The sequence below is a fragment of the Paramormyrops kingsleyae genome, chromosome 6 (genome assembly GCF_048594095.1).
Source record: "Paramormyrops kingsleyae isolate MSU_618 chromosome 6, PKINGS_0.4, whole genome shotgun sequence".
Taxonomy (NCBI): Eukaryota; Metazoa; Chordata; class Actinopteri; order Osteoglossiformes; family Mormyridae; genus Paramormyrops; species Paramormyrops kingsleyae.
Window position 1 is genome coordinate 36947427 of NC_132802.1, and position 27492 is coordinate 36974918.

At 44.5% G+C, this 27492-nt stretch overlaps 1 protein-coding gene across 4 annotated transcripts; it reads left to right on the forward strand.

The window, feature by feature from the left end:
- Nucleotides 1-639: 639 nt before the first annotated feature.
- On the forward strand, nucleotides 640-27492 carry prickle3 (prickle homolog 3). Of its 4 annotated transcripts, none has more exons than XM_023819355.2 (11): nucleotides 640-1024; nucleotides 6595-6680; nucleotides 18701-18884; nucleotides 19348-19461; nucleotides 19546-19683; nucleotides 19789-19992; nucleotides 20751-20937; nucleotides 22267-22599; nucleotides 22915-23190; nucleotides 23360-23695; nucleotides 26145-27492. In XM_023819355.2, exons 1-11 carry the CDS (start codon nucleotides 983-985, stop codon nucleotides 26603-26605), a joined length of 2361 nt encoding a protein of 786 aa, XP_023675123.2. In that variant the 5' UTR covers nucleotides 640-982; the 3' UTR covers nucleotides 26606-27492. The 4 variants fall into 4 exon arrangements, with proteins under 4 accessions (XP_023675123.2, XP_072569282.1, XP_072569281.1 ...); XM_072713180.1 differs by lacking the exon at nucleotides 640-1024 and adding an exon at nucleotides 14537-14567 and having other exon boundaries at nucleotides 6593-6680; XM_072713181.1 differs by lacking the exon at nucleotides 6595-6680 and having other exon boundaries at nucleotides 944-1024.

Genomic DNA, 27492 nt, shown 5'->3' on the forward strand with positions numbered 1-27492 from the left:
GATGAACAATTTTCTTGGAAACAGGAGAGTCAAGGTACACATTTAATTCTGCAGTAAGTTGAGAAGTTGTGGTTTTATGTTGTTGCTTTGGAACTTTGGTAAATAAATAATAATGCTTTTCAAAGAATCATTTTGGGATAACTGCTCAAAAATATTAAAACTCTGCATGATTCATCACTCCAACGTCTTTCTGAAAACGCTGAATGAAATTAAAGAGAATATAAAGATTATATAGCACGTATACGCGCCCCTCCTAATTAAGCTATGTTTCCCTATCCAATTCACTACATTTCACTACATTCTTGTACAGTTGTACTTTTAATGTTTTATACTGAACTCTAAAGCAGGGGACTGTTTAGTTACACCGATGCTTTAGTAACATCAATTTTACATGTCATCATGCTGCTCCACCTTTATTTTAGTTTTGTATTAACTCATTAGTTAATGCTTACATATTCGTTGAACCGTGACCCGTGCCCGTCGGTGCGCGACCGCTCCGGGATGCCAGGTGCCACCGCCATCCCCGCACCAGTCGGGTTTTTGTGCCTTTAAGATAAGAGCTCCGCCTGCCCGAGTCGGCGGCGCTCGGTAACCCAACTCCGGCCGGGAGCGAGCGCTCTGCACGGGGCGCGGAGCGCCGGGGGGCGGGGGCACGGCCTGAGCGTCATGCACGGCACTGTAAAAATACGCCGCTTCGGACAATAGGTGTAACTTTCGTGCCTGTGAGTCACTCCAAATCAACTTGGTGATACGCGAGTCCCAGGCGATTCTTTTCGCCCCATTGTCCCCCAGACATTCTTACATTTCATATCTTATTTACTTACAGAATGTCAGATGGATCTTAGGTAGTTCTCCCTTTATCAGACTGATTCCTCGGCGCGGTTCTCACCGGCGCAGTGTTACTTTTGACGGTAAGCGTGCAGCACTTAGCCGGATAGCTAACTGCCGAGCTAAGCGCCTCGTCCTCGGAAGCCCCCCTGTCATGTTCACGCGTGGATCCAAAAAGAGACGCTCCAATCGTTCGGTAAGTATTTATTTACATTTTTATACACTTTTATGACGCTGGTTTTAATACACATTTACATTGTGTATGATAAGTCTTAGTATTAACTTTTAGAATTTATTATAAAAATTCTTCGGAGACACTAACCACGACTGGACACTGAACTTTTATTATTTGGGAAGCTGCATGCTGGTTTTAAAATTCGCTTCTTATCTGTAGACCCATATCAATATAGTAATATTGGAAAATCATGTTAAATCATGTTGAATTATAGGTCTCTCTAAGAGCCGAACTTAATATTACTTTATGGAGTATGCGATTCTTCTTCTTCATATTATTATTATTATTGTCCGAAGAGTGGTCGTTTGGAGCTCATGTATACGTTTTTCAGATACATGTTGCTTCCATCGGTAGCCGCAGTAACAGTTTTCCGTAGCCTAACCTGTATTTTCCCCTTTTCTCCTGTATGCATTTGGATCATGTTTAGCTGCCCTAACTAATAAATATGTTATTTTATTATGAAACATTTTTTGGAATCAAAAGTTAGATGGAGGTTGTAACTATGAATAAATCCGGTATATGCTTCTTGCGAATTAAATGCTTTTACTCTTTTAAAGTTACTGAAAATATGTTTCCTCTAAGATTTATGTGCCGAATCAGGCAAATCCCGCCGTGACACTTTGCGTTCTCGGTTTTGTTGTGGAACATTTTGTATCCAAAACGTCCACAGTATATCCAGCCCAAAAGCTACTGTTTCCCATTTAGGAAGCCTTAATTGCTCCTTAAGTAGTCACTTAATCGGAGTTCAGAGTGTGTTGAATACAGCTAATTGTATTTTTCGTAAAGCGATTGTACACTTTTTCTGACAATCACGTAAAAATCTGCATAGATTTTTGGATAGAAGTACTTGAAAGAGCATTTCTACACAAAATGTGATTACATATTTACATACTAATAGTTAATATTACACTCAGCGCTTGCATTTTTCTTTACTTGGGCATTAAAAAAGAGCAGCAGTCCCCAGCTGACAGATGTAAGTTGTTTCCTCTCCACCCTGGCCTCCTGAAGCTGGTCAAGGGGCTTTTTCTCCTTCTGGTGCTGCCTGACCTTGGAAGTAGGCTGAGGGTCTGACTCCTCACTCACCATACAAAGATGTCTGACCCCTTGCTGCTCAGCACAGAAGCATGTAGGCCATTAATAAGTAAGGAAATCAGATCGGGGCACCTGTTTTTGTACTTTTTAAACATTTTTTTTAATTGCTAATTTGTAAAATACCAAAAGTAGATTTTCTCATTTATTTTATTTAGATCAGACATTAAGTCTGACGTAATTATTATTAAAATATTTGAAGACAAAGAAAATTGACTACAAATTCCAGGCCATTTCCTGCTTTGTGCTCGTAGATTATGGGATAGGCTCGGTGCCCCCATGACCCTGCATAGGAAAAGCGCCCATAGAAATGTATGCATGGATGGATGGACAAGTTTTTCAATTACCTGAAAAATCAAGTCTAATTAAGGCCTTAAGCTTTTGACTCATGGACAGAAATAGTGATATGATAGCAAGTCCATCTGGTTTTCACTGTCTCAGTACCAGAGCCTCTCTCGCAGGCTGCTCTGTGCTAGTGTGGCCCTTTTCCAGGCTCCAGATACATCCTGTAGCACCAAGCCAAACGTCAGAGGGAAGATGGCTCAGTTTGATCCATGAAGTCTCCTATAAGGGAGCAGTGCGGTGCGTGACCCATTCAGCTGCCAGATTATCAGGTTCGATGGTGGAAAGCAGTCATCAACATGACCAGGTGCACCTTGCATGCTCTCGTCTGAAAGGAACTGGCCTGCTGGAAATATCGTCTTGTTGAGTTACTGCCCTTAACAAATCACTCGCCCAATAACAAGTTCTTGCAGGGTCTCGGCAGAGCTCAAGGAACGTAGTAGTGGACCCCGTTTTCAACCCCCCCAATAATAATAAATAAAAATATTGTTGAATTTCCTGGTTATGTATTATAGGCTTAACTGAAAGGAGATGTGATATTTTAGCTGTTTATTTCTTTTTAGCATCTGGCATCTCATTGACTTAAAGCATTGCAAGTTTCCAGATGTGGATCTTTCTTTGGTCAGTATAAATTACTGAAGCAATGTCATCCATCACTTGTGGCTGTGTTGTGAAGGTGTGTTCTCTGATCAAATGCCTATTTAGTGATCCTCAGACTGTGAATTGCAGGTGAATTAAATGAACTTCTTAAAGCATTTAGAAAATGTCCAGCTAATTAGTGTAATCAGTCAAATTAAGATTTGGAAATTGTTTTTTCCTAAGCATGGAAAAAAATGGCACTTTGCTGACAAAATTTTGGAAAATGCAATATTGCTTCTAAGCAAAGATTCTTAAATTTTGAAAAATCTTCAGACGTCTTGCCACAGCTGTCAGTGTGTGGATTTCATCTGCACTACTAAACAAGGACGTAGAATCTTCTATGGAATGCCTTGATGTAGTTTTTGTTCATTTAACTCTATGTTTGTAATGAGGTGTTTCATAATTAAGAGAATGCTTAAGTATTAATTTGTCAATTAATATCAAAGTACTATGTGAGAGGTAAATATACAATCTCATTAACTCACTGTCCTTCCTTAAAAGACCTCACACATTAAGTGTTCCATTTCAGCTCACTCCCCACCACTTTAAAGACGTTCCTCTTTTTAATGTGTAAGGATAAATGTCAACGGTTTTCATCTGTTTTCTAAACCATTGATTTTCTTGTTGTTGTGTTTTCTGAGAATTTGCTTAATTGTTGAATTTAAATGTAATTTTAGAGTTAAAATAGTTTCCTATGCGCCATTTCTGATTTGGCTTGTGGGTGAGGCGGCGCGAAACCTCTGCTTGGTTACAACGCGTCTAATTAAGTTTCAGCATTTGGGATTTTTACGACTACAGAGCTGTTCAGTAACCGCCAGAAACAGCAGCTGAATTATTGCAGCCTGCTGGACCTTAATCAGCAGCCGTACAGGATATGCCGACTTATTCGGTCATCTGAACCCTCAGTGTGAATTAGTTTGTCATCAGGTCTGGCTCTGGAGGGCAGTGAAGGTCTGGAATAATGAGGTGGGCTAATTAAGAAGCTGGCAGCTCACATTCAGGTTATGCTTTTTCATAATGTGGTGCAGTACAATGTTGAGAAAGTGTCCTTTGTGTGTCATGACTGGAGCACTGACAGGCTGCTTACGGATTGTCATTGACCGTCCTCTTAAGTAAAGGGACAAGACCCAGCTTCAGTGGAGCTGTTCGGAGGGGAGGGGAGGGGAGGAGAGGGGAGGGCAGAACTGGGGGTTTGCAGAGTGAGCTGGAGAGAGAAGGGTGTAATGTTTGCTTTACAAATTTACCTTCTTGTGTTGTGTCTTTAAAGTCAGCAGCGGTATCTGTTTTTCTAAACTTCTCAGGTGATATTAACACTTCTACAGAGTACCAGAGTCTGTGTTTTCACACTTTAAACTGGCCTATCCAGTTCTGGAAACCTTCTTTGTGCACTTTTAGTGTCGGAGTTCTCCCTGATGTGAACAGTCAAATCCGGTCAAACAAAATTTATACCTTTTAGGAAGGGTAGCAACCATCTGTTTCTCCGCGCGACTCTGAGCCGTCGTGGGTCTGCCTGTATGAGCAGGCTCTCTTCTGAGTGATTTATAATCCTGCAGCACCCAACTTGTTGTTCTTCGCAAGCAGGATTGGTCTGGGATGTCAGAACTGTTTGGTGAGACTCTGGTTTGAGATATAACTTCCATTGTGGCTTTGTGATTAAAATTGCAAGGTCATCTGGAAAGCCTGAAGGATTCATCTGAAGACAGTGAGGTACTTTGATTTGGTCCAGCTGTTCACCTCCTGCGGTGCCGATTTGTCTCTTACGTAACCTTTACTTTGCGGAGTTGAACGATGTTTGGGGCTAATTAAACCTGAAAACCTGAAAGTCAGGTAGAAGCAATGTACCTTCATTCCATAGCAGGCATGATATATAGCAATTTAAATTTGGCTGTGAAACAAAAGAAGTAGAAAACACCTGATAGCACTTCTTTCTCACCATAAATTAATCATTGAAATGGGAAGTCGTGTGTTTTGTGCTGACAGTATGCTAAGTAGATATTCATTCAGTCGCTAACATTGTCTTGAAGCCAAACTAAAGGCAACACCCCATTTGACATGTTTGTAGTAGGACTAAAATACAGATTGTGTAGCTCTGAGTTAATAACATGTACTCCTTTTGATGTCATTATTTGGACACAGTATTTGGCTACTGCTTCCGATGCTTGTTAGGTGAGGTTTTTCCCTGCCTGTGGCAGAGCCTGGCTCCGGCACGCTTTTATCCAAACCCCCCAGGTTTAGACATGAGACCCTGTTGGTTCCCACACAACCCAGGCGAAGCACAGTGGAAGCACCGGTAAAATAGGACATCATCATGGTTTTGCTCCTGCCTGCGGCCATTGTTCCCGGGATAGGCTCCAGTCCCCCCCCCCGCGACCCCAGTTGGGATTAAGCGGTTTCGGAAAATGGATAGACAAAAGCTGATCATGTTGCACTGATTTTAGTGCCCTGACAAATGTTTAAACGGCGATTTACAGTCTAGCCGTCATTGTGATTACTGGAGGCTTTCTGGGCTAAGTGTCATGCTCTTCCCCAAAGCTCTTCATTATGGCCATGCCCCCCCCCCCCGTACCGGCAGCGCTCAGAAGCTGATCCCCTGGCAGGCGAATGGGGCAGGCTGCTCTTCCAGCTCGCTCGCCACACAGGCCCTGAAACAAACAGCCCAGTGTGCAGGCTCAGCTTTGACCGCGGGGTTCGGGGGACGCAGGATGTAATAAAACAACGAAACATTCTATACGCATTGCAGGCTTTTAACGGAGGTGATAATGGGGAGAAACACTTTTTCAGGATTTCTCTTTGATATATTTGGTACTTTGTTTTTTTGATCACGATGGCAGTCATTGTTGTTCTTTGTCATCCTGATGTCATTTTTGAGTTGAGCCCTGCTGCCATTTTTAATGCAAGTTCAAACATACGGAACGACACAGTTAAGTATGCACATATTCAAAGTTTCTGACCATACATTCAAAGTTTAAAAGACTACGCTTTTTATTATTTTTTTTAACTTGGAAAAGTATATTAATGTGTTCCAAGTCTGTCTTACAATAGCTGCTGAAGCAACCAATGTATGACGGTATTAATAACAATAATTGTTAGGAGTGTTGGATTAATGGTTTTGAGAAAGTACATTGTGGAGAAGGTCTGGCTCCTTAAATGCTCAAATAAGTGTGTTTTTGGGAATAAAAAATACAAAAATGAGCTAAAATCATTCATAATCAATAAAAAAATTATTTAACAGACCGATTGTCTTCAGCTAAGTCATGACTATGTGCCCAACGTATACCAGCAACTATGATGCTGTCCCCAAAAGCTGCATTCATACTGTTTGTGAAAAAATAATTCCATCTGAATTGTTGATCCACTGCATTGTGTTTGTAACGGAGCACTGACCAGCCTGTGATTGGCTGCTGCTGTGGTAACGCCAGCATTGGCAAACTGACTAATGGTCTTCTGCACTGTCACCCCAGCAGGCAGGAGATGAGGACCCAGACTGGGGGCAGCCCTGTAACCGGTGTGGTGACCAGTGCCCAGGCTTCCGCGTGCATGGCTGGAGGTACGACCCGCGTCGGTCAGCCTCGTTCACTGTCACATTCGGTACGGTGGGAATTCTGCCATCAGCGGGAAGCTGAGTTACAAACATAAGTAGTGACGCTGAAATATAAAACACATCCCTGTGCTTTTATTCTGCTCCTTCTCCAGGTGAGGCAGGGTAAGGTCCAAGTAAGTGGTGTATATCCAGGGTTGGCCCAGTGTGTCTTTCCAGTGAGAACCACTGTCACTTTAGCTGCCTAATAATCTATCAGTTTGTAGTAATTAAGTCTGTGTGTTTCAGCAGTTTTGGTCCCTTTTCATTTTCATCAGATTGTATCTCTAGTTCAGTGTTGTGCGTCACATGTTCTGCCATTATGTGCCTGGACGTGTCAAGGGCTTCTCTGATATTTTAGGAACTGCATGGAAACTGCTTTTTAAACAAAAATCTCTTGAAATATCTTGCTTCTCCTAAAAATCTTGCCCCCGCCCCCCTCCTCCATTCCTTTGTCGGTCTTCCAGTCCAGCTGGCTCTTTACAGCCCAGACTCGCTGACCAGAGCCAGCTGGGAAACGCTGCACTGAACACCAGCTATTTTCTTGGGTGTCCGTCAGATCTCTTACCAATAAATCAAATGCCTCCTTGTCTTACTGTTACTGCTCGCTCTTCATGGGATTTTGAGACACTTGTGAGTGGGAGCTGACATGCAGATACTCCTGGTGTAAGGCCTGCAACACCTCGAGATCCCGGCTGCAGCCAGTCCTCATTTCACACCTGTTGAAGTTATTATTGGGTTTCTGTGTTGGCGGCGACTCAGCGCCAGCACAAGGCTGGGTCTGGGTGATCTGTGGTCGCGCCTAAGCCAGCGGCAGGGGTGTGCGTCAGGGGTGTGCGGGCAGAGAGCCGGAGGGGTGCGGAGGGAAGTGGTGCCTGTGTGTGGCATGCGGGCTCCTCCCCTCCCCAACTCCGCTCTGCTTTGTGTTTGGCATTTTAGGTCTTTGTCTTGGATCTCTGCTTCCTTAGCCGACCTGCGTCCGTTTAGAGCTGCCCATTTCTTCTAATAAACTCCAGTTAGGTTTCGTATTGCAAGTGACGGTTCTGAATGAGCCAATATCTTTTAAATGGTTTTATTGTCTGTTATGTGTGAGGTGATGCACCGCTTTCATTGTTTGTACAATATTATGAAGTCTCATTTACTTTTAATAAATGCCTGGTCCTCATACAATCTCTCAGGGTTTTAACCATATGCTGTTTTGTGCTATATAAACTGTAGGCCTAAATCTTTTCTTAATGATACCTTGAAATATATCTGTATAACAGCTGACAGTTATTTCAAATGGTGTTTGTTTACAGTGTTAATTCATTAAGTAAATTAATTTAATTCTGAAGAGCTCTGGCTTTAACAGTGACAGCCCTGAACTTGGGCTCCCCTCCAAGTGACAGTCCTTATGGTTTAATGCATGTTCCAGAGTAATCGCTCACACGGTGTTAAGTAAGCATTTAGAACTGAAACTGGCAACAACCTTTCTATAAGAGGTGCTGTGCAGTTTTTTCAAAGAAAAAATGTTTTCGCAACATGATTATGAATAAATCACCCCCAATTCACTATAGTGGCACACTTTACATCAGACATATAAAATAGTTGGTGTTTGTTGTGAGAGCAAACTAGGATTGACTTGAGAATGGTGTAAATACTGTAATTAAACTGCGTTCAGAGTTCTTTGAAAACGTGTTTATACATGTGTGTGTGTGTGTGTGTGTGTGTGTGTGTGTGTGTGTGCACATACGTCTTTATGTGTACTTATGTGTGTGCGTGTATTCACATATGTGTATTTTTCCTTATGTTTGTGCATTTGTATGGGTGTGTGTGTACACACATGTACATGCATACTTGTGTGTGTGTGTATGCATATGTGTATGTGTGTACTTACATGTGTGTGCGTGTGCTCGCATGCGTTTTTATATGTATGCTTGTTTGTGTGTGTGTGCATGTGCGCCTCCATGTATATGTGGGTGAGATATACATTACATTGTGGGGACCAAATGTGACAATAACCTGTTATTTTAACATAGTGGGGACCATTTTTTCAGTCTCCACAAGAGGAAATTCAGTATTATAAAAATCTGTGACTGCAATCAAAAAAGTAAAAATGCCAAAAGACTTGTATTTTGTTTGGTTACTTATGGTTAAGGTTAGGGCTGGGTAGGGGTTAAGGTTGTCATTGTTGGGATTGCCAATGGACAGTCCCCATAAAGGTATGAGTACAGATCTGTGTGTGTGTGCGTGCGTGCATGCATACCTGTATATGTTCATTTCTGTGTGTACGTGCATACCTGTATATGTTCATTTCCGTGTGTCCGTGCATACCTGTGTATGTGCACTTTCGTGTGTGTGTGCATACCTGTATATGTTTATTTCCGTGTGTGCGTGTGTACGTGCATACCTGTATATGTTAATTTGCGTGTGTGCGTGCATACCTGTATATGTGCACTTGCGTGTGTGCGTGTGTATATGCATACCTGTGTATGTTCATTTCCTTGTGTGCGTGTGTACGTGCATACCTGTATATGTTAATTTGCGTGTGTGCGTGCATACCTGTATATGTGCACTTGCGTGTGTGCGTGTGTATATGCATACCTGTGTATGTTCATTTCCTTGTGTGCGTGTGTACGTGCATACCTGTATATGTTAATTTGCGTGTGTGCGTGCATACCTGTATATGTGCACTTGCGTGTGTGCGTGTGTACATGCATACCTGTGTATGTTCATTTCCTTGTGTGCGTGCATACCTGTATATGTGCACTTGCATGTGTGTGTGTGTACATGCATACCTGTATATGTTCATTTCCGTGTGTGCGTGTGTACGTGCATACCTGTGTATGTTCACTTGCGTGTGTGCGTGCATAACTGTGTATGTTCACTTGCGTGTGCATGCATACCTGTGTATGTGCACTTGCGTGTGTGCGTGTGCTTCAACAGCATGCAGGAGTCCTGTGGATGCAGCTGTGATCTGCAGAAAGCTGAGACGGGATAGAGACGCTGCTGTAATTGAGTTAGTGGGTCGGCAGCGGGCCCCTCCTCCTGGCCCCTTCATTATTCTCTGTCTGCCCAGTCAGTGCAGCGTGAGGCCCATGCCGCTCCGCTCTTCTTCACACCAAGCTGAATCATTTGCTCTTCACTACTGCGTGTCTTTGCCATGTGCCTTGGTGGCCCTTTGACACTTCAGAATGCCTCAATATTCTCTTTCTTTTTTCCGGCATACCCCACATTCCTGTCACTCTGGCTGCCCGCCTCTCTAATGCCCTAATCCTGCCCGTCACACTACACTAACAAGATTAACCCCCCCAAGCCTCTGCTGCCGCTAGATCCGATGTGATAGTGCCGTCAGCCCATCTTACCCCTTTAGCCTAATAATAGCGGCTCTGTGTAATCTTCTGTGACTGTTTCAGGCCTGTTTTTTCTTTTCTTTTTTACACTTTGGTTTGAGATTCCTGCTGCGCATAAGCCAGCACTGTAATTATCACAGTTCATGTTGTGATACGCACTGTGCCCCACCCCCCCAGCACCCCCCGGGACACGCCACATGGCGAGTGTCAGTGGAGCAGACACCTGCAGTCACGCTAGAAGCCCCAGCGGTCAGCCCCTACAGCCTGGGGGGAGGCCCTGAGGTCAGACTGCGCAGCAGAGGTATCGGGTTAAACACCGTGGGAGCAAAAATCCCCCAGCCGGAAGGGAGTTTCTCTAGGCGGACAGTGTAAGCTGGGAGGGAGCAAAAACCTGTACTGTCTGGGGGTCCACAAAGACCAGATGAAGAAACGCAATACTAGATGGCACAGTATTAGAAATATGCGTACGTGGGGCTATGATAGTGAATGAAAGAGGAGAAGACAGGGCTGAGATGGAGTGTTGCGCTGATGCGTGCTGCCATTGGATCTGTGTAGGGAGCCTCAGGCTGAGGCTTGCCAGTCTAATTTTTTAATTGTACTGAGTCAAAGGTGACGTTTCTCTCAAGGCATGCGTTAGAGAGTCGGCGTGTCTAGAAATAAACCTCGGACACCGTTTACAGAAGCATGAAAGAGCTCTGTCACCCATACATCTCAGCACTGATGGTTTTCAATAAATTAAACGTCCTTTCATTTATAAATATCAAGAAAATATAAACCAGTGTCCATCCATCTATCTAATTACTTATCCAAGCCAGGGTCATGCTCTTAAAAGTAGTTTTTATTTCTATTTAAAGGTAGCATGATTTTTTTTTGGAAACAATGGGGTTCCTTCTCCTTTCCAAATGAAAGGCATCTGAATATATTTGTACAGAAAAGTGGTTCAGTTGCCTGTTAATGGTAAGACCATGGTAAGTCATTCATTAATGGCTCAAGGTCAAGAGATCTTCCTGGTCTAGTGAGACCAAACCCTGGGACACTAGGCCCTCCCCACACATACAGCGAGTTTCTATTCATCTGTCACTCATTGAGGTCAACTCACACAAATGCTGTCAAATGCTTAGTGGCCAAAGATTGTTTTTTTTTTGTTGTTGGTTATTATTGATGAAAACTGTGGCTTTTAAGGAAACACTGTAATGCAATCGCTGCATGCAGAAAATGTTTATTCTGGTATTTTCTGACTTTTGGTGCTCCTGTTTGCGCAAAGTGAAAGATGTGAGCATATATCGGTGTGTCAGAGAGAGAGACTGACCAGCATTACTTCAGAGTCCACATTCAGTCCAGCAGGAAGGGTTACTGCAGGGCACTAACTTCTGAAGCCCCGTAAAGTGGGCATGTTGCAGGTTCTTGCTAGCAGTTTCTGGCAGTTTGTGTAGTGTGTGGGCTGTTAGCCCATGTGTATTATGTTTCTTAATTGCTATGGGGGAAAGAATAGTCTGGCCAAAACAATAAACCAGCACAATCCTTTTGTTTTCCCTTATTTTTTTATTTTGGGAGAACAAATGAATCCAGCCTGACCGCTAGTCATTTGTCCTTGTGCGGCCTTGATTGGCCTTGTAGCTTCTGGGTACAATAGCAGTAAAGTGAATGGGGGGGGGGGGCATTTTGTCCCATTGTGTTAGTCTTGCTTGATACTTGGGACGGGACACAGGCAGCACCTGAAACGCAGCACATTTATCACTTTGCACTCTGGGTTTTTCCAACATTGTTGACTCCTGTCAGCTTTCGCTTTCTAACTGGTGGTGCACGTGAGTTTCCCAGCTTGCGGTATGTTTCTCGGCAGGGGGGGTGATGTATTGAACTTTCAGCAGTATGGCAAAGTTAGGGGCCGTGAGTCTCTCACTCAGCATATCAGACAAAATCAGCCTTTAGATGTTGGGGGGGGGGGGGGGCGGTGCTGGGGAATCTGGACGAGAAATGGGCTGCTTCTGCTGGGACATAAAGACATTCTGGGCACACTTCATGGGGGGCAAAGCTCCTCTTTTTAATTATTATAATTTGGGCCGCATCTGCTCGTCTTCAGCGCAGTCAGTGGGAGACGGCAGTAAATCACCCCGTCAGCGGGCGACTGTCCGTGTCACAGCCGCTCATCAATCTCTGTAAATACGCGGCCAGACGGCCCGGTGCGGAGCGCAGCGGAGACGTGCGGAGGGACCCATTGAGTTAGCGGTGACCCGCCCAGGACTGCAGGTCCAATTAGCTCAGATCGGTGAGGGGGGAGGGGACACTCTGACACGTTAGCGCCACCATCACCACAGAAGAGAGGGAGAAATTAACATAACCCTCCATTTTTCTTTCTATTACAGCTGCGTGTGAGCAGGCAGGTCAGCAGCAATAGTTCTGATGTTTTAAGCTGTTTACTGTATGTACGTATGATGAGGCTGCCAGCCTGGGAGAGGGCTGAACATGAAGTAAAATCCTGGTAAATGGTGGAAGGGACCTTCGATCTAAAATGTAAATGTTGGTTTGTCATCCCTGTGCTCGTTTAAGGAAATATTCCATTTTGTAAAACCTTTTCTGTTCCCCAGCCTCCTGCATCCAAGGTGGTCGCTGCCGCATTAAGCAGCATTGTGTTCTGTGCTTTCAGCAGACTTATTAGGACAAATAATGACTGGGAGCGACAGGGCATTATCATTCATTTAATTGTGCATCAGCAGCGCCTGACCCGAAGCCCAGCTCCCATCTGTCTTACGAGGAGGGAGAGAGGAGGCACATGAGTGACAGGGCAGCGGGCAGCGAGTAACGCGGGCGAACAAGGGGGGAGGTGTGTGGGAGGTGAAGGAGAGGGAGGCGCTGATGAAGAGGAGAGACGGGGAGATGGACAGGCATGGGGACCTGACACACACACTGACAATGGGCTCTTCGTGTGAGGCTCTTGATTGGCAGGTGGCTGCAGTGTGATTGACAGTGTGATGAGCAAGGAAACGAGCAGAGCCTGACGGTGCCTCACGGAGACTCACGGAGACTCACGGAGACTCACGGTGCCTCACAGAGCCTCACGGTGCCTCACAGCGCCTCACAGAGCCTCACAGCGCCTCACAGAGCCTCACAGCGCCTCACAGTGCCTCACAGTGCCTCACAGTGCCTCACAGTGCCTCACAGAGCCTCACAGAGCCTCACAGAGCCTCACAGAGCCTCACAGCGCCTCACAGTGCCTCACAGCGCCTCATGCTCCCTGAAGGAGGTTTTCAACATCCCTGTCCCTCGTTTACTCTCCTTTATCGAGCTCTTTGTCAGGGTCGAGTTATTTGCCTGATGGTCTTTGCCTGACAATTTATTTATATATCCTGAGACCCAAGGAAAAAAGTGTCCTTCAATTGTAGGTTATTTGTCTTTGGAGGAAATAAGAAAATCTTACAATTTAGATTTTTTCAAATTTATTTTTATTTATTTTGTCCTCTTTAGTGTACAACTGGAATAAATATGTTTCCTTACATCAGTGAAAAGATAGATGCAAAAACAAAATGTCCACTACAATGTACATAAATGAATGGGTGGGGTCTCAGGCGGTTACCAGCAGCTACGGTCTCAGAAATGGAAGCAAGTTTCCACGGGACAAGTGATATATATAATTGGTTCAAACACTCAGGTGTACATTTAGTGATACCTTAACTTTAACCTTTTTTCAAGTTGAATCTCATTTGTGTGAAGGTCACTCGGTTCTGCAGAGCGCTAAATGCTGAGAGGGTGAATATTGGTGAAAAACTTGCCACTGCTGAGCAACGTGGAAGGTGGACAACATTACGTGGCTCAAGAAACCGGAGCATATTAATGAAGTATATTAGCAGCCATGCAGGGATGCAGTGCTTTTAGGCTTTCTTGGTACAGAATAGCTGTCATGTTGGTTGTACCCATTGTGCTGCCGAGCTTTGTGATTGAGTAAATAGTTATTCTGCCCCTAAGAGTTTGTTTATGGGTGTGTGTGTGTGTGAGAGAGAGAGAGAGAGAGAGAGAGAGAAGGAGGGAGGGAGGGAGAGAGAGAGAGGGTGGGACAGACCGCTGGGGGTGTGCATTGTCCATTGTGTGTCAGCACAGTGTCAGTTTAAGAAAGGAGAGAGCAGTGCGACAGAGCAAGAAGGACACCGAGTCCTGCTCTGATCTGTGACAGCTGGAGGTATTACCATGGCACAATGGGCCAATAAGAACCTTCGACTTAAAATTATTTTTTAGGCATTTTATTGAGGATGATGATACATAAGAAACTTTCGTTCACCTTTGAGAAAAGCTAGTCCTAAAACTTATTTTCTCCTGATTTCTGTTGGGATGCAGTTAGCTTAGATGCCCCAGAAGACATTCAGCTGGATTTCTGTAGAAAGTTCTTTACCTTTTACTTCCTGACCTTGTCTGTTTAATGTAATTGAGCTGCTTTTTTATAAACCACAACAGACAGTTTTGGATAGTGCCTAGAACAATCCAACAAATCCATTCTGTTTTCAGCTTAGAAAGGACGGGATTTCTACTGAAGAAGGTAAGACTGTTTCCTTGCTTTTCCTTTTTGCTTTTTGGGATGTTATCAACGATATATAACAATATATATAACATCTGAATATAACATTATAGATTTCTCAGTGGCTGAAATCGGAGTTGCCTGGCATATAGTCATATGTTTGGAAGGTTTGCGGTTAGATCATAACGCCAAAGATCAAGAATGACTTGTTGCCAATTAACTTAGGAACCTACAATCTATTGGGCTGCATCTGTGATGCAGCTAATTTGAAGTTCCTGTGATATGCACCAGAACTCAGGTTGTCCCTGGAGCCCCGTCATCTGGTTGCTATGTAACCGAGTAACTAAGACCTACATTTTGTGATTAATTGTATACACTGTGGAAGACTGGCTCTTCACACCTTTGCCATTGGCTTCCATCCAGATTTTCTTCCCCGGCTGCTTGTCTGTCTTGCTTCTAGGAGAGAGAAGCCTGACCTGGAATGGTGGGTTTTATTTGTTTCACGTCACTACCAAAGTGTTTGAAATGTAGGTAAAGGGTTGGACAGATTTTAAACAGAGTTACAGAGAGTTTCAGTCTCTCCTCCCATCATCTGCAGTGTTGGCTTTGTTTAGTGTCTTTGTTTTGGTTTAAGTTGAGCCCATACTTGACTCAGCCCATAAATGACTGTATGAGGTGGTGTGCTGCTCTGTGGGTTTGAACTCGGAAGGTTGCTGGTTCAAGCCCTGTGGACTGCAGAGTAGTTTCACCTAAGCAAGAGCCTTAAAACCAATTGCTCCAGGGAATGTCTGACCCTGCTTTCTCAACTGTATGTTATTTTGGGTAAAAGGGTCTGCTACATAAAATAAACACGTTTAATTGTTGATAGGTTTTGCTTCTTGTTCTTTGAACTTGCGTATACCCTTAAAATGATGTTGAATAACGACTTACGACATTTCAAGTTACGAGCGGCCATTCGGAACGTATCTCGTTTGTTAGAAGAGCGAAAGATTAAAACAGCTCCTGTGTACATTTTAACTAATCTGCTTGTTGTGTTTTGTATTCTTTACTTTTGCCTGATGGTTTAAGGGGTTTGTGTTGAAGGTACACTGTAGTGATGATGATGATGATGATGATGATAATGGGTGGGTAACCAAATTGCATTAACTTTTAGGTTGAGAATTGGGGTTGTAGCTTGACCTTATTACATGAACAGATTTGGTGACTGGGAAGTGTACAGATGTAACGGTGGAGGTAATCTGAAGCTTTATTTGCTGCAGAGTTTTTGACTGAGGCCAGGTGCCATGTCTACTCTGGGAATGTGGAAACTGAGTTCTGAGGCACCTTTGTCTGTAGGATGCAAGACCCATGAACAATTACAGAGAGTTCTTCTGCTCTGCCTGTTGTTCATTACGATGTCCTGCATTTGGGAAGGCAGTATGTTTGCTGTATGCTTTTCAGGCCACAAATAGCACCTTCTAGTAAGTTGGAGAAAACTCCCTGTCTTCACATTATAGGGCAGCAGGAGGGTGTTTTTAAGCACAAGTGTGCAGAATGCGGCCAGATCAGTGGAACACAGGAAGTGAAAGGAGATAAGGGAGGCAGAAAGGCCTTCGCGTTATCTCACTCACCTCCTAGCTAGGAGCCTTTACTCTGCCTGAATGAGAGCCAGCGATGGGGCCCATTCTGACTCATTTGAAATCCTGCAGTCTTTCCATCTCGCTGTCAGTATAATAATGACTGGGGACTGGATCATGTGAAGTTTTTAAATTGTGTGTTCCTTAATAAATAGGCATTTATGCACTCCATAGGAGTATAAATATTAATCTGTGAGATCATCATGTAGCCTCCTGGGCCATTGTCAGTGTCAGGGCAAGGTCACAGAAAATGGATTATAGATAGCGAGAAGAAAGACTAGACTTGGGCATAACCTGATCTACTGTGTTTGTCATTATTTGTTCCAGCCTTGCTTTTCACATGTTTCTTTGTTTACACCCATGTTAGTGTGGCTGATGTAAAGATTATGCCCATCCAGAGGTGGATAGTTCAGGTCCAGAAAGTAAAAATCCAGACCAAGATTTTTTTCCAGCCAACCAGTTGAGTACTCCGTGACTGTGATTCTTCATACTCAACTGGTTGGTTGAAACAAAATCTTGGTCTGGATTTTTACCTTCTGGACCTGAACTATCCATTGCTGTGTTCATCCACTTTCTATTTACTTTTCCAGTATAGGTCTGCAGAGGCATGGAGCTTATGTTATGCAGCGTAAGGCATTAGAACACCCTAAATGGGATGCCGGTCCGTCGCAGGGCACACAATCCGTGGGAAATTTAGAAATGCCAAACAGCATTGTTAGGAGCAGAATATGCAACACAGAGGGAGCACAGAGCGGTATGAGAGTCACTCTGCAGAGGCCTGAGCTGACTGTGCTGCCTGCTGCACCACTGGGCCTGTGCAGGTTCTAGATTGAATATATTTATGAGTTAAGTACTGAACTTTCATGAACTTCTAAGGTCCTTTTCCATCAGGCTTTGACTGTTGTGGCTGCATTTGGTGGCCTTTGTCTAATGTGAATATGGTGGGAGTTCCCTAGAGAGTGGCAGGAAGGTGTGGGGTTTGTACTGAGAGTGCAGTCCAACAGGGATGAAAAGCCCGAGTAAAGCTGCTTTGTTCCCATATATGTCTCGACATGGGGCCTTGTGCCACAAATGCTGAAATGGCCCACTGTTACGCAATCAGAGGGTGCCTCTCCAAAAAGGCTTCAGCCAATTCAGACCCAATTGTGGAGTGGAGAGCCCAGAGATTCTGGCTGGCTCACTTCCTGACACGGAGACACTGCTCTGGGAGAGCGTGTCACTGTGAATGCACTCCAGTAGTATCCAAAGTTTAAAAAAAGCTATTAGGGTCCCTTTCATGAACCTCCTTGTTTCCTCCTTGAACCTCTCGTCTTTTTCAAGCAGGGTGATTTTTTTGGACTGTGTATGATGGTCACTGTAAGTTGTTCAGCCTGTTTTCTTTACGTTTCTGTAAATCACCAAACATCCCGCCTGCAACCTATCCCACCATGCAAACGCTGGTGAGTCCCTGCAGGACCGTTTGCTTTAGGTACGGTGACAGACATGCACCAGCGTCAGTCCGCGTTTCTTTCAGCTGGCAGGCATTCTGTGTCTGATGAGCATTGCAGTGACAGAGAGGGGAAAGTATCACACGGAAACGTGTCGCGTAATGTGCTCAAGCTGCTAAACCGCGTCATGCTTTGGGACTGGAATGAAGATTGGAGATCTCACAAAGTGCAGATGAAATGGAGGTCACTAAAAAAAATATAATTGGGACGTTGTTTACATTAGACTTCGTCCTGTTGGATCTACGTCCAGCAGCAGTTGGCAGCTGATCAGCTGAAGTCTTTTTGTCTTTGTGTTTTTCAGATCGACTCATGCTGCTCAACTTTGTATGTTTGCCACTAGTGCGAGTATTAACTCTGTATCTATGAGGCTTGCAGTATGGAAGGAGCTTTTCATGTGAATGTGAATGTTAAGGAAGCTTTTATGGGTCTTCAAAGATCACCGAAAGCCATTTTTTAAAGTAAAAGTTTACAGGATGGACACTGGTAGGAGGAGGAACTCAGCCTATGAAATTTTATTGAAGGCTTCACATCACATCATATTATAGTCAAGCGCTGTGTTTGTGCGTGTGTGTGTGTGTGTGCGTGTATGTGTGTACATACATGTGTATGTTTGTGTGTGTGTGTGTGTGCGCGCGCATGAGACTTGTGTGTGCACACGGGTGTATGTGTCTGTGTGTGTGTGCACGCATGTGGCTGTGTGTGTGCGTGAGTCTGTGTCTGTGTGTGTGCGCGTGCTGTATCACAGGTTCTCCCTGATCTCACTACCCTTCCTACCCTGGAATTCCCTCATTGTCCGTTGAGTTGTAGTTACTAAATCAAACAAGCTGCCTCTTTTTCTGCTGGTGGGATTTGAACCCTCCGCTTCCCCAGCCTCTCACTCTCCATCTCTCACCCACTTTCTGTTTTCCTCTTCTGGGCGGAATCAAATGCAGCTGTAGTCATGCTCCATTTCTGTGAATCTTCTTCTGTGCCTGTCACTCTCACTCTTTCCATTGTTGCGCTGATCTGCTGGACGCATACCAACACAAGCCCCCCGCCCCCTCTCTCGCAGGAAGATCTGCATCCACTGTAAGTGCGTGCGTGAGGAGCATGCTGTTCGGCCCGCACCGGGCCAGCTGGAGAGGATGATGACCAAGCTGGTGTTCGACTTTCAACGGCACTCCATCTCCGACGATGACTCTGGGTGCGCCTCCGAGGAATACTCCTGGGTCCCACCCGGGCTAAAACCGGAGCAGGTCAGAGCCCGAGATCCGTCCGCTGGGGGAAATGGAAAGTGGGAGAGCAGGAAGAGTGGGACGGGACAGGGCGAGTTCTAGGCAGGCGGCATGTGGAGAGGGCCGCGCTTCCGCTGGGAGTCGGATCAGTCTGTGTGCATCAGTCATGCCCACATACAGACACGGAGCCACGCTTGTGCACTTTCCTGGGGCATTTCAGGTGCCAAGCAGCATGTCTCCGCTGTCCCTGCCTGCCCCAGATCACCTCCAGCGTCTCCTCAGAGCTGTAACAGCCACCTTTACTGCATCTCTGACTGCCAGCTGGGTCCCTTAACAACCCGAAAGCAGCCATGAATTTTTCATGGAAGCCGCACTCCCTCTGCGCCCTGGCGTTGCATGTGTGGTGTCAGCAGGGTCCCGGCTGGGTGTGGGGTTACGATCCCGCCTCTTGACACGAACTCGCTCTTCCTTGCACCCCCTATAGGTGTATCAGTATTTCAGCTGTATTCCTGAGGACAGGGTCCCATATGTAAACAGCCCTGGGGAGCGATACCGTATCAAGCAGCTCCTCCACCAGCTGCCGGCCCATGACAGCGAGGTAGGGGGCGCCAGAACTCACATGTATGCACGCACGTCCACTGCATGGGTATCCCTCTTGTGATTGTGTTTTGTGTGTGTCCAGCCCCAGTACTGTAACTCCCTGGATGAGGAGGAGAAGAAGGAACTGCGACTTTTCAGTCAGAAGAGGAAACGGGAAAACCTGGGCAGAGGCTCCGTCAGGATTTTCCCCGTTACCATGATGGGTGCCGTCTGTCAGCAGGTGAGGAGCGGCGTCAGGCAGCCATCGTGAAAGAGCCCCGGGGATGACGAGTGGCAGTTTTTTAGGGGGGTGGGTGCTCACGTTGTCTTCCCCCCCATGTCTTAGTGTGGCAGGCAGATCCGGGGCGGTGACATCGCCGTGTTTGCCAGCAGGGCGGGGCTGGGTGCCTGCTGGCACCCCCAGTGCTTCCTGTGCGCCCACTGCCACGAGCTGCTGGTGGACCTCATCTACTTCTACCAGGATGGCAAGGTGTACTGCGGGCGGCACCACGCCGAGCAGCTGAAACCGCGGTGCCAGGCCTGCGACGAGGTGGGCACCCACACGCCACATTTTTATTGCAAGCTGCATGTCCATGTTTTTTAGATAATAAGGATTAAAATCATACAATCAGTTTGTTTAAACCTGGACTCAGTCATAATCTGATTGTACTGCTCTGGTTTAAACCCCTACCAAAGTTTGTGTTTAACTCCCACCTTGGCCGACAAAATCTACTGAGGGAGACCACCCCCCACTCCCAACCCTACTGAGGGTACGGTTTTCAGACCCCCACATGAGATTTATTTCTGGCTACTGGCCTGCTGCTCTGGTTCATAATGAAGCTGGTCAGGCATGACCCACCTGTCTGTTACCACGACGCATTAAAACACTAAGATTTGGCTGTGTACGTGAATGTGTGTGGATTGTGCTTGTATTACATTGTGGGGACCATTTTTCAGGTCAGGTCTGTGTGGTGGCTTGGCTTTGGTTATACAGTATTCTGATCCTGGTTCAGCAGTTCCTGTCCTCCTCATTTTGGGCTCTGACCAGACAGGATTAATGAAGTGTGATGGAGCAGGAGAGCAGTTCTAATCTGGCACTGAATGGACTTTTGATATCAATGATTAAGTCAGCCCAACATGATTATACATTTTTAAAGTTGATTTATGAATCAGAACTGTTCCAATTCTGCTCATGTCACGTATTCCCCTTTTCTACATTCTCTTTGTAAACTTTAATGGATATTTGTGGTGAGCTTTTCACAGATCTTGCCGAGGCTCTTTGTCACCCTGCCTCTCTCTCGTATTCAGATCATCCTGGCGGATGAGTGCACGGAGGCCGAGGGTCGTCACTGGCACATGCGGCACTTCTGCTGCTTCGAGTGCGAGGTGGCGCTGGGCGGTCGCCGCTACATCATGCGGGAGAGCCGGCCCTACTGCTGCTCCTGTTACGAGTCGCTCTACACCGAGTACTGCGACACCTGCGGGGAGAACATAGGTATGACCTCTCAGTGCTGCCCTCAAGTGGTGGGAAGTGGAAGGGTAGCAGCCTGGGAATGCTCCTCTGCGCTCGCAGCATCGTTTAAGTGAAAGCTATGGCTGTGTTTTTTTATTTTTTAATGGCTCACTCACTATCCCCTTTGTTGGAGAATCTGTGTAGTGCACTATATGGGAAATTAGTGAAACAAGACAATGGTTTCAGAAGCTACATTTAAAGACCCCGTGTTGGAAACCTAACAGAGATGACATAAAGGCGATGAAGTGGATATGGATGCCTAAGCCTGTCATTTATTTTAATCATCATCATCATCATTATTATTATTATTATTATTATTTATTATCGTGAATAATAATAATGCAATATTATTATTTAAAATTGAAGTGTCAACTTTTTTGCAGAGGTGGCTTTTTAAGTTTTTTTTTTATTTTAAAAATGCGTTGTTTGTGCAACATACATCACCGTTGCACTGCATTACGGTACTCAGGGAGCATGCTAGCACGCAACCTCTGCACAACATTTGCAGTACTTAGTGTGTATTTTATTGTTTGCTATAAAGTACCCCTGATTTGCTGTTGAGAACTAAAAAAACACTACAAAATGGCAGGTGCACTGTATAGTGCACTTTTTAGGGAGTAGGGAGCAATCGAGGGCTCAAGGTTTATTTATTGTCATTCTTAACATGTTGACACATGATGGGAAAGAAATTCCAGCAGCACCATTAATATGAGATGAGTGGGGTAGCTAGTCTAAATACTTTAAGTCTCATTTGCCATATGCTCAGTGAGTGTACCAAATGCAAACTGGCTACACAGGCTGGTGATAGGAGGAGCCAGACTCTGGAACTCACAGCAGTTAAATTGCAGTCACTGCCTGATCGAAACCAATGGAAAACAACCAAGTAACCAATGAGAAGAGTGATAGGTCAGTTGGTGATTCACAGTGCATGATAATCCCACCCATCATTTTCTTCTTTCCCAGACGGAACACGAGGCAGGTTTATGTTCACCCTTAAGCTGAAAGTCGACACACAAGCAATGCGCATCATATTGTAGCTACAAGTAATATAACAATACTTAACTATGATACAAGTATAGAATTACATATCAGCAAATAGGGGATCACTGTGCATTGTGCTGTGACGTGCACTGCACAGAATGCTGATTTGTGTACTACTTTCAGCTGCAAAAAATCAAGACATTTAGTGAATGGTCTGGGTAAGAAGTTCAGAAGCACTCATTCCAAAAAAAACCAAAAAAACATTCTGATTAAAGTAAATCCGCCAGTTCCGAGTGTAAATGTCCCCCTGTTGTTTTGTCTGCCCTCCAGGCATTGACCAGGGCCAGATGACGTATGAGGGCCAGCACTGGCATGCCACAGAGGCGTGCTTCTGCTGTGCCCACTGCCAGCTCCCCCTGCTGGGCAGACCCTTCCTTCCACGCGGAGGCCTCATTTTCTGCTCCCGCCCCTGTTCCCTGGGGGAGGATCCCAACAACTCTGACTCCTGTGACTCAGCCTTCCAGAGCAGCCTCTCCAAGCCCAAAGTACTCCAAGCTGCCAGTGCAGAAGCAAAACCACAGGCCCATCCACAGCCCAGAACGGAATACGAACCCTCAGTGGCACCCGGGAAGACCGGAGGGAATGGGGAATTGGAAAACAGAAGTACGGGAAAGTGAAAGAGAGGAATGTGTGTGAGAAATGGAAGAACAGACAATATATAAAGCGCTAAAGTGCCCTCTAGTGTCAGAAGACTGAAAAACACATTTCATGTGTCATACCATGCATATACAGCAATATAGTGCAATAAATATAGTGTCAGTTGATTGACAATAAATAGATGAATAAAAATAAAGTGACCAGTGTGTGTATATTTGTAAGCATGGATAGGTGTTTATGAGGGCACCAGGGTGTTGAGTCTCATTAAGGCCTATTAGAAGCTTCCAGTTTGCAGTCATGTTGTCTCTCCCCCGTCCTCAGGTCTGCCTGGCTTCACACCGCAGCAGACTTTGGAGAATGCAGAGACATTAGCCAATGGACACAGCAGAACGACGCCATCCCCAGATCCCCTCAGCCAGCCCTCCCATGAGCAGCATCCTGAGCCAGTAAACGTAACCACCGGCAACAAGAATCAGGCCAAGGCCACAGAGCGGGAGCTGGAGCAATCGCTTCTGGAGCACTTCTACCCAAACAGCACATCAAGAGGGACAACAACTGCAAGGAGCTGGAGCAGTGAGGCAGAGCAGAGGGACGCTGGTATGTTCACAATGGAAACTGAACAGATAACAATGCTCTTAGGAAAATTATATAATACTAAATGTGATGTGGACATGGTCCTATCAGTCCAATAATATCACTGGTTTAATCTTGAATGAACATCTATGGAAACTATTTTTTTTCTAATTGTCACCGCTCCCTTTTCCAGAGTTTTCACCCCAGCATTACTCTGTGCCAGATGTGGGTGGTCCTCTCTCTCCTGCCAACCCCCCTCACTCTGTAGAGTCTGGCTACTCCCAGTGTTGCCAAGCAAAGACCACAACCGCTGAAGCCAAGCCCACAACCCCTGGGACCCAACTGGCTCGCACCGGAATCAGCAGGGTCTGCTTCAAAGAACCAGTCAGCTGCAGCTACATGGTGGGAGATAATGAAGAGAAGACTGAGGAAAAAGAAGAGGTGCTTCAGCAAGGAGACCAGGGCCAGGTGGTGCCTGGAGGGTTTAGAAGAAAGTTGTCGAGTTTCCCACCTCAGATGGATCTCTTTGGTAAGAACATAACACCCTTTTGAATTAATTAATTTATACAAGGTGTATCGTTTAAAGTTTCATTAATGTCAAGTACATTTGTGTGAAAGAGTAAGTACCCCCATGTAAAGGTCTCTCTTTTTTAACATATGTGGACATCAAGATTATATCTTCATTTAAACAGTATCTATAGATATAAATGATATAACAAAAAAAGTTTAATTTGATTTTACAATGATTGATAAAACATTTAGGTAATATTTAAAGCACCCATGTATACGGCATTATAGATACCTTCATAATGCATTATAACGCATTCATAAAGTATTATAAACATGGCTATAGCTATTTATTAAAAGGCAAAACACATGATAGCCTCATTTATTATGCATCATGAATGTTCTATGAAGCTCTCATCTATAATGCACTATAAATACCTTCATAATGCATTATAATGGCTTATACTGACCATTATAACGCATTACAAAGGTATCTTCATCAACAACATTCACAATGACCAACAAAGGAACAGGGCAAGGACAGGCACATATACAGTGGTACCTCAGTTCTCAAACTCGATCTGAATCTCAGAAGTCAAACTGTGAACGCCGACCTAAGATAACTTGTACGCGTGGGGAAGTGAGTCACGCAGCACTCGGCGGAAACAAAGGGTAACACTTCACCTTCAGCCTCGCATTCGCTGTGACAGCATCGTCTGTTGGTGATAGTGCTTTTTTAATTGAAAATACTGCATCAGGTAATACACTGTACTTTATATCATTTTGGTAGCCATTGCTCACCAAAAAGTTGTGCAATAGTTGTTCAAATGTACAAATTAACGAATACAGAGTAATAATAAAAATAAACAATGGACCGCATGGCATAGTCTAGTGTTGGCGCAGTGTTGGAGCATGGCTTGGGGTTGTCACGATCTGCCGAGCCGGGACCAGGGAAGCAGGGACTGGACTCAAGCGATCAGGAAACACAGGGTTTAATTGAGAACAGGCAGAACAACACAATGACGTTACAATGACTGGACTGGGGAAACAAACTGAAACGCGGACTAAATACAGAGGACTAATGATAACAACCAGAAACAGCCGATCACACGGGGATCCCACACGAGGTTAACGAGGGGGCGTGGCACACGGATGGAGCGGATGATCAGGGTAGGACAGGGGTAGTGTTGGGGTACATTCTTTATCGTTTTGGAAGCCAATAAAAAAATGCTGCTCTTGTTTTATCTTGTTCATTTTGTGTTTAAATGCTAAAAAAACATATTTAGGTGTATTTTTTGAGGGGGCGGGAACCACTTAATTGGTTTTCCATTATTTCTTATGGGGAAAATTCAATCAGAACTCGAACTTTTTAAGATTCGAAGCCAAGTTCTGAATGGATTGAGTTCAACTTCTGAGGTACCACTGTATACTCTAACAAAGCTAGATGAAGGACAGTTGTGGGCCAGTTACTAATTACACACAAGGAACTCAGGGCTAAAGGAAACAGGTGAAGGGTATTAACAAACATGATGGACTCTGACACTAGGTGAGACTAGAAGCAAGGATAAATGACATTACTGCAAAACTAAGCAAAGGTAGGAATATTTGGACAGGGGTACAAAAACAAGGACCTATACCAAAATAAAATACAAAGACATATTAACAAGAGGAAAAAGGAAAACTAATAGATGAACAGATCAACATACTTCAGGATAGTAGGGGATCACTGTGGCACATTTAGCCCATTCAGCCATGTGGCAGGGGACCAGACTAAGGACTATGTTAGGCGGAATGGAATAACCAGAGACACCTGCTGGCCAAATGGGGAAACAGCAGAAAAAAGTATCCAGGCAGAGACTGATCTTGACAATAACCTTCTTTCTGAAGGCATCAGGGAGCTCTTTTCATCTAGGCATGGTAATACTACATCATACAACAACAAGCAAGCCAAACTAAATGTCTGAGGTTTTAATAATCCATCTTCCTCCAAGATCTACTCTAACAATATTATAATCATTTGATAGTAATTTTAGTTATTTTAGGCAGTGATAATGTACTTTTTACGCACACAAAATTTGTATTTACGATTATTTAAATTATACAAGGGACTGCATAATATAAATGTTGCATGTTATTTGTTGTATCACCTTTGTGTATCAATATTGTTGAAACAAAGATGATGTTGAAATATGTTGAAAAATGTAAACTTTACGTGGGGTGTACTTAGTTCTTCATGTAACTGTATTCTATATTTCTTTGCTAACGTTTCATGTCTGTTAAGAAACAAGGAAAAGTCAGTTCTGATATTTAATGACTTATTTGTTCTCTTTGTTTTCTATCTCTTTGTTCCTCCTGCCTTTTGCTTGGTGTTTTCTTGTCCTCTTAAAAATATGTTGTACGTGACTTTTAATTCATACCCCACTATCCTGTCCCACATGGTCCCGATGCCCCTCTGATTGCACACCTCCCAGTGGATGGCCCGTTCCCACATCGCAGTTACCGACGAGGGCCGCAGAGCTGCAAGCGTGAGCACCTTGCCTCCGATTGCGCTGTCACCATTGGCACTGAGACGCGGTTCCGACAGGGGCAGTCTGACAGGCCGCGCTTGGACTCTCTGGACTGGCGGGGAGAGCTTGAGAAGGGCTGCAGCATCCCAGCGACTCCACCCCTCTCCCTCTGCCCCGGATACTTTAAGCATGAAGACTGCTGCTCCACCTGCTCCTCCTCCTCCGAGTCTGAGGAAGAGGGCTACTTCCTGGGTCAGCCTATCCCACTACCCCCACAGCTGTGTCGAAGCCAAGCAGGTGTTGGGGAGAGGGAAAGAGGGAAACGTGGAGAAACAGAAGATGGCTTGCAGAACTCTCACAAGAGGAGGGAACGGGGAAGGACGCACAGCTTCAGTGGGAAAGATAAGAATTGCATCCTCTCATGACTCCCAAAGGTTAATCTCCACCCGCAGCTTTCTCTGCAAAGCATTGTGATATCGACCCCTTAAGAAGCCAGAAGATTTCACTGAAAAGCCATCCATGTATTTCAGCAGCAAATTAATTAATCACATTTGTGTATTACACAAAAAAGTCCTAACGTCCAGTAACTTCAATAAATGTTCTGAATAATGGCCAACAGACATATCTTGTTCAGACACAAAGAATCAAATAAAAAAAAATCACATTTTTAAAATACTTTTTACATTTTCACATTTCACACTTTAATGGGACATGGTATTGACATTATCTTCAGTAAAATTAAGTTATAAGGGTGCCTTCTACAAATTCAAGATTTCTTCCAAGTTCATGACCTACACTTAAGAGCTTTATACTCACAGAACATGATTTTATTGTAATCGGTTTCTACCAAATTTCTATTCAGGTTGAATTGTAAATAAGACATCCATCCATCCATTTTCCTACTGTTGAAGGTCAAGATTAAGCAGGACATGCCACAACGTATCCACAAAGTATTCTCCAGAGAATGATTCAAAAAAGGTAAATAGTAACATGTACATTGTAGCTTATATAATAGAACCATTTTTGTGTCACATACACCGATTTCCATGTTTGAAGATGGGAAAACACTTGCATTTAACTGAAACTTGAAGGAAAGCTGATTAACGTGATTGCCACAAAGATGCTGAATTGCAGGATCTTCAGAGAAATTGTATACTGAGTGTTATGTACACTGAGAACAGAAATTTAAGAGATTTAAATTTCAGTGTGGGCTTGATGTGTGCAAAACGTATGTCTGCTATAAGTGAAAAGTCAAAGTAACTTATTACAGTATTTCCTGTTTTTCATACTCTTCAATAAATGTTAAGATATA

Excerpts from the sequence above, each read along its gene's own strand:
- prickle3 (XM_023819355.2), top strand. The coding sequence starts at position 983 with ATGTTCACGCGTGGATCCAAAAAGAGACGCTCCAATCGTTCG. Across the intron at positions 19,462-19,545 it reads TGCCGGCCCATGACAGCGAG|CCCCAGTACTGTAACTCCCT; the intron begins GTAGGGGGCGCC and ends GTGTGTGTCCAG. Across the intron at positions 23,191-23,359 it reads GGCAGAGCAGAGGGACGCTG|AGTTTTCACCCCAGCATTAC; the intron begins GTATGTTCACAA and ends TCCCTTTTCCAG.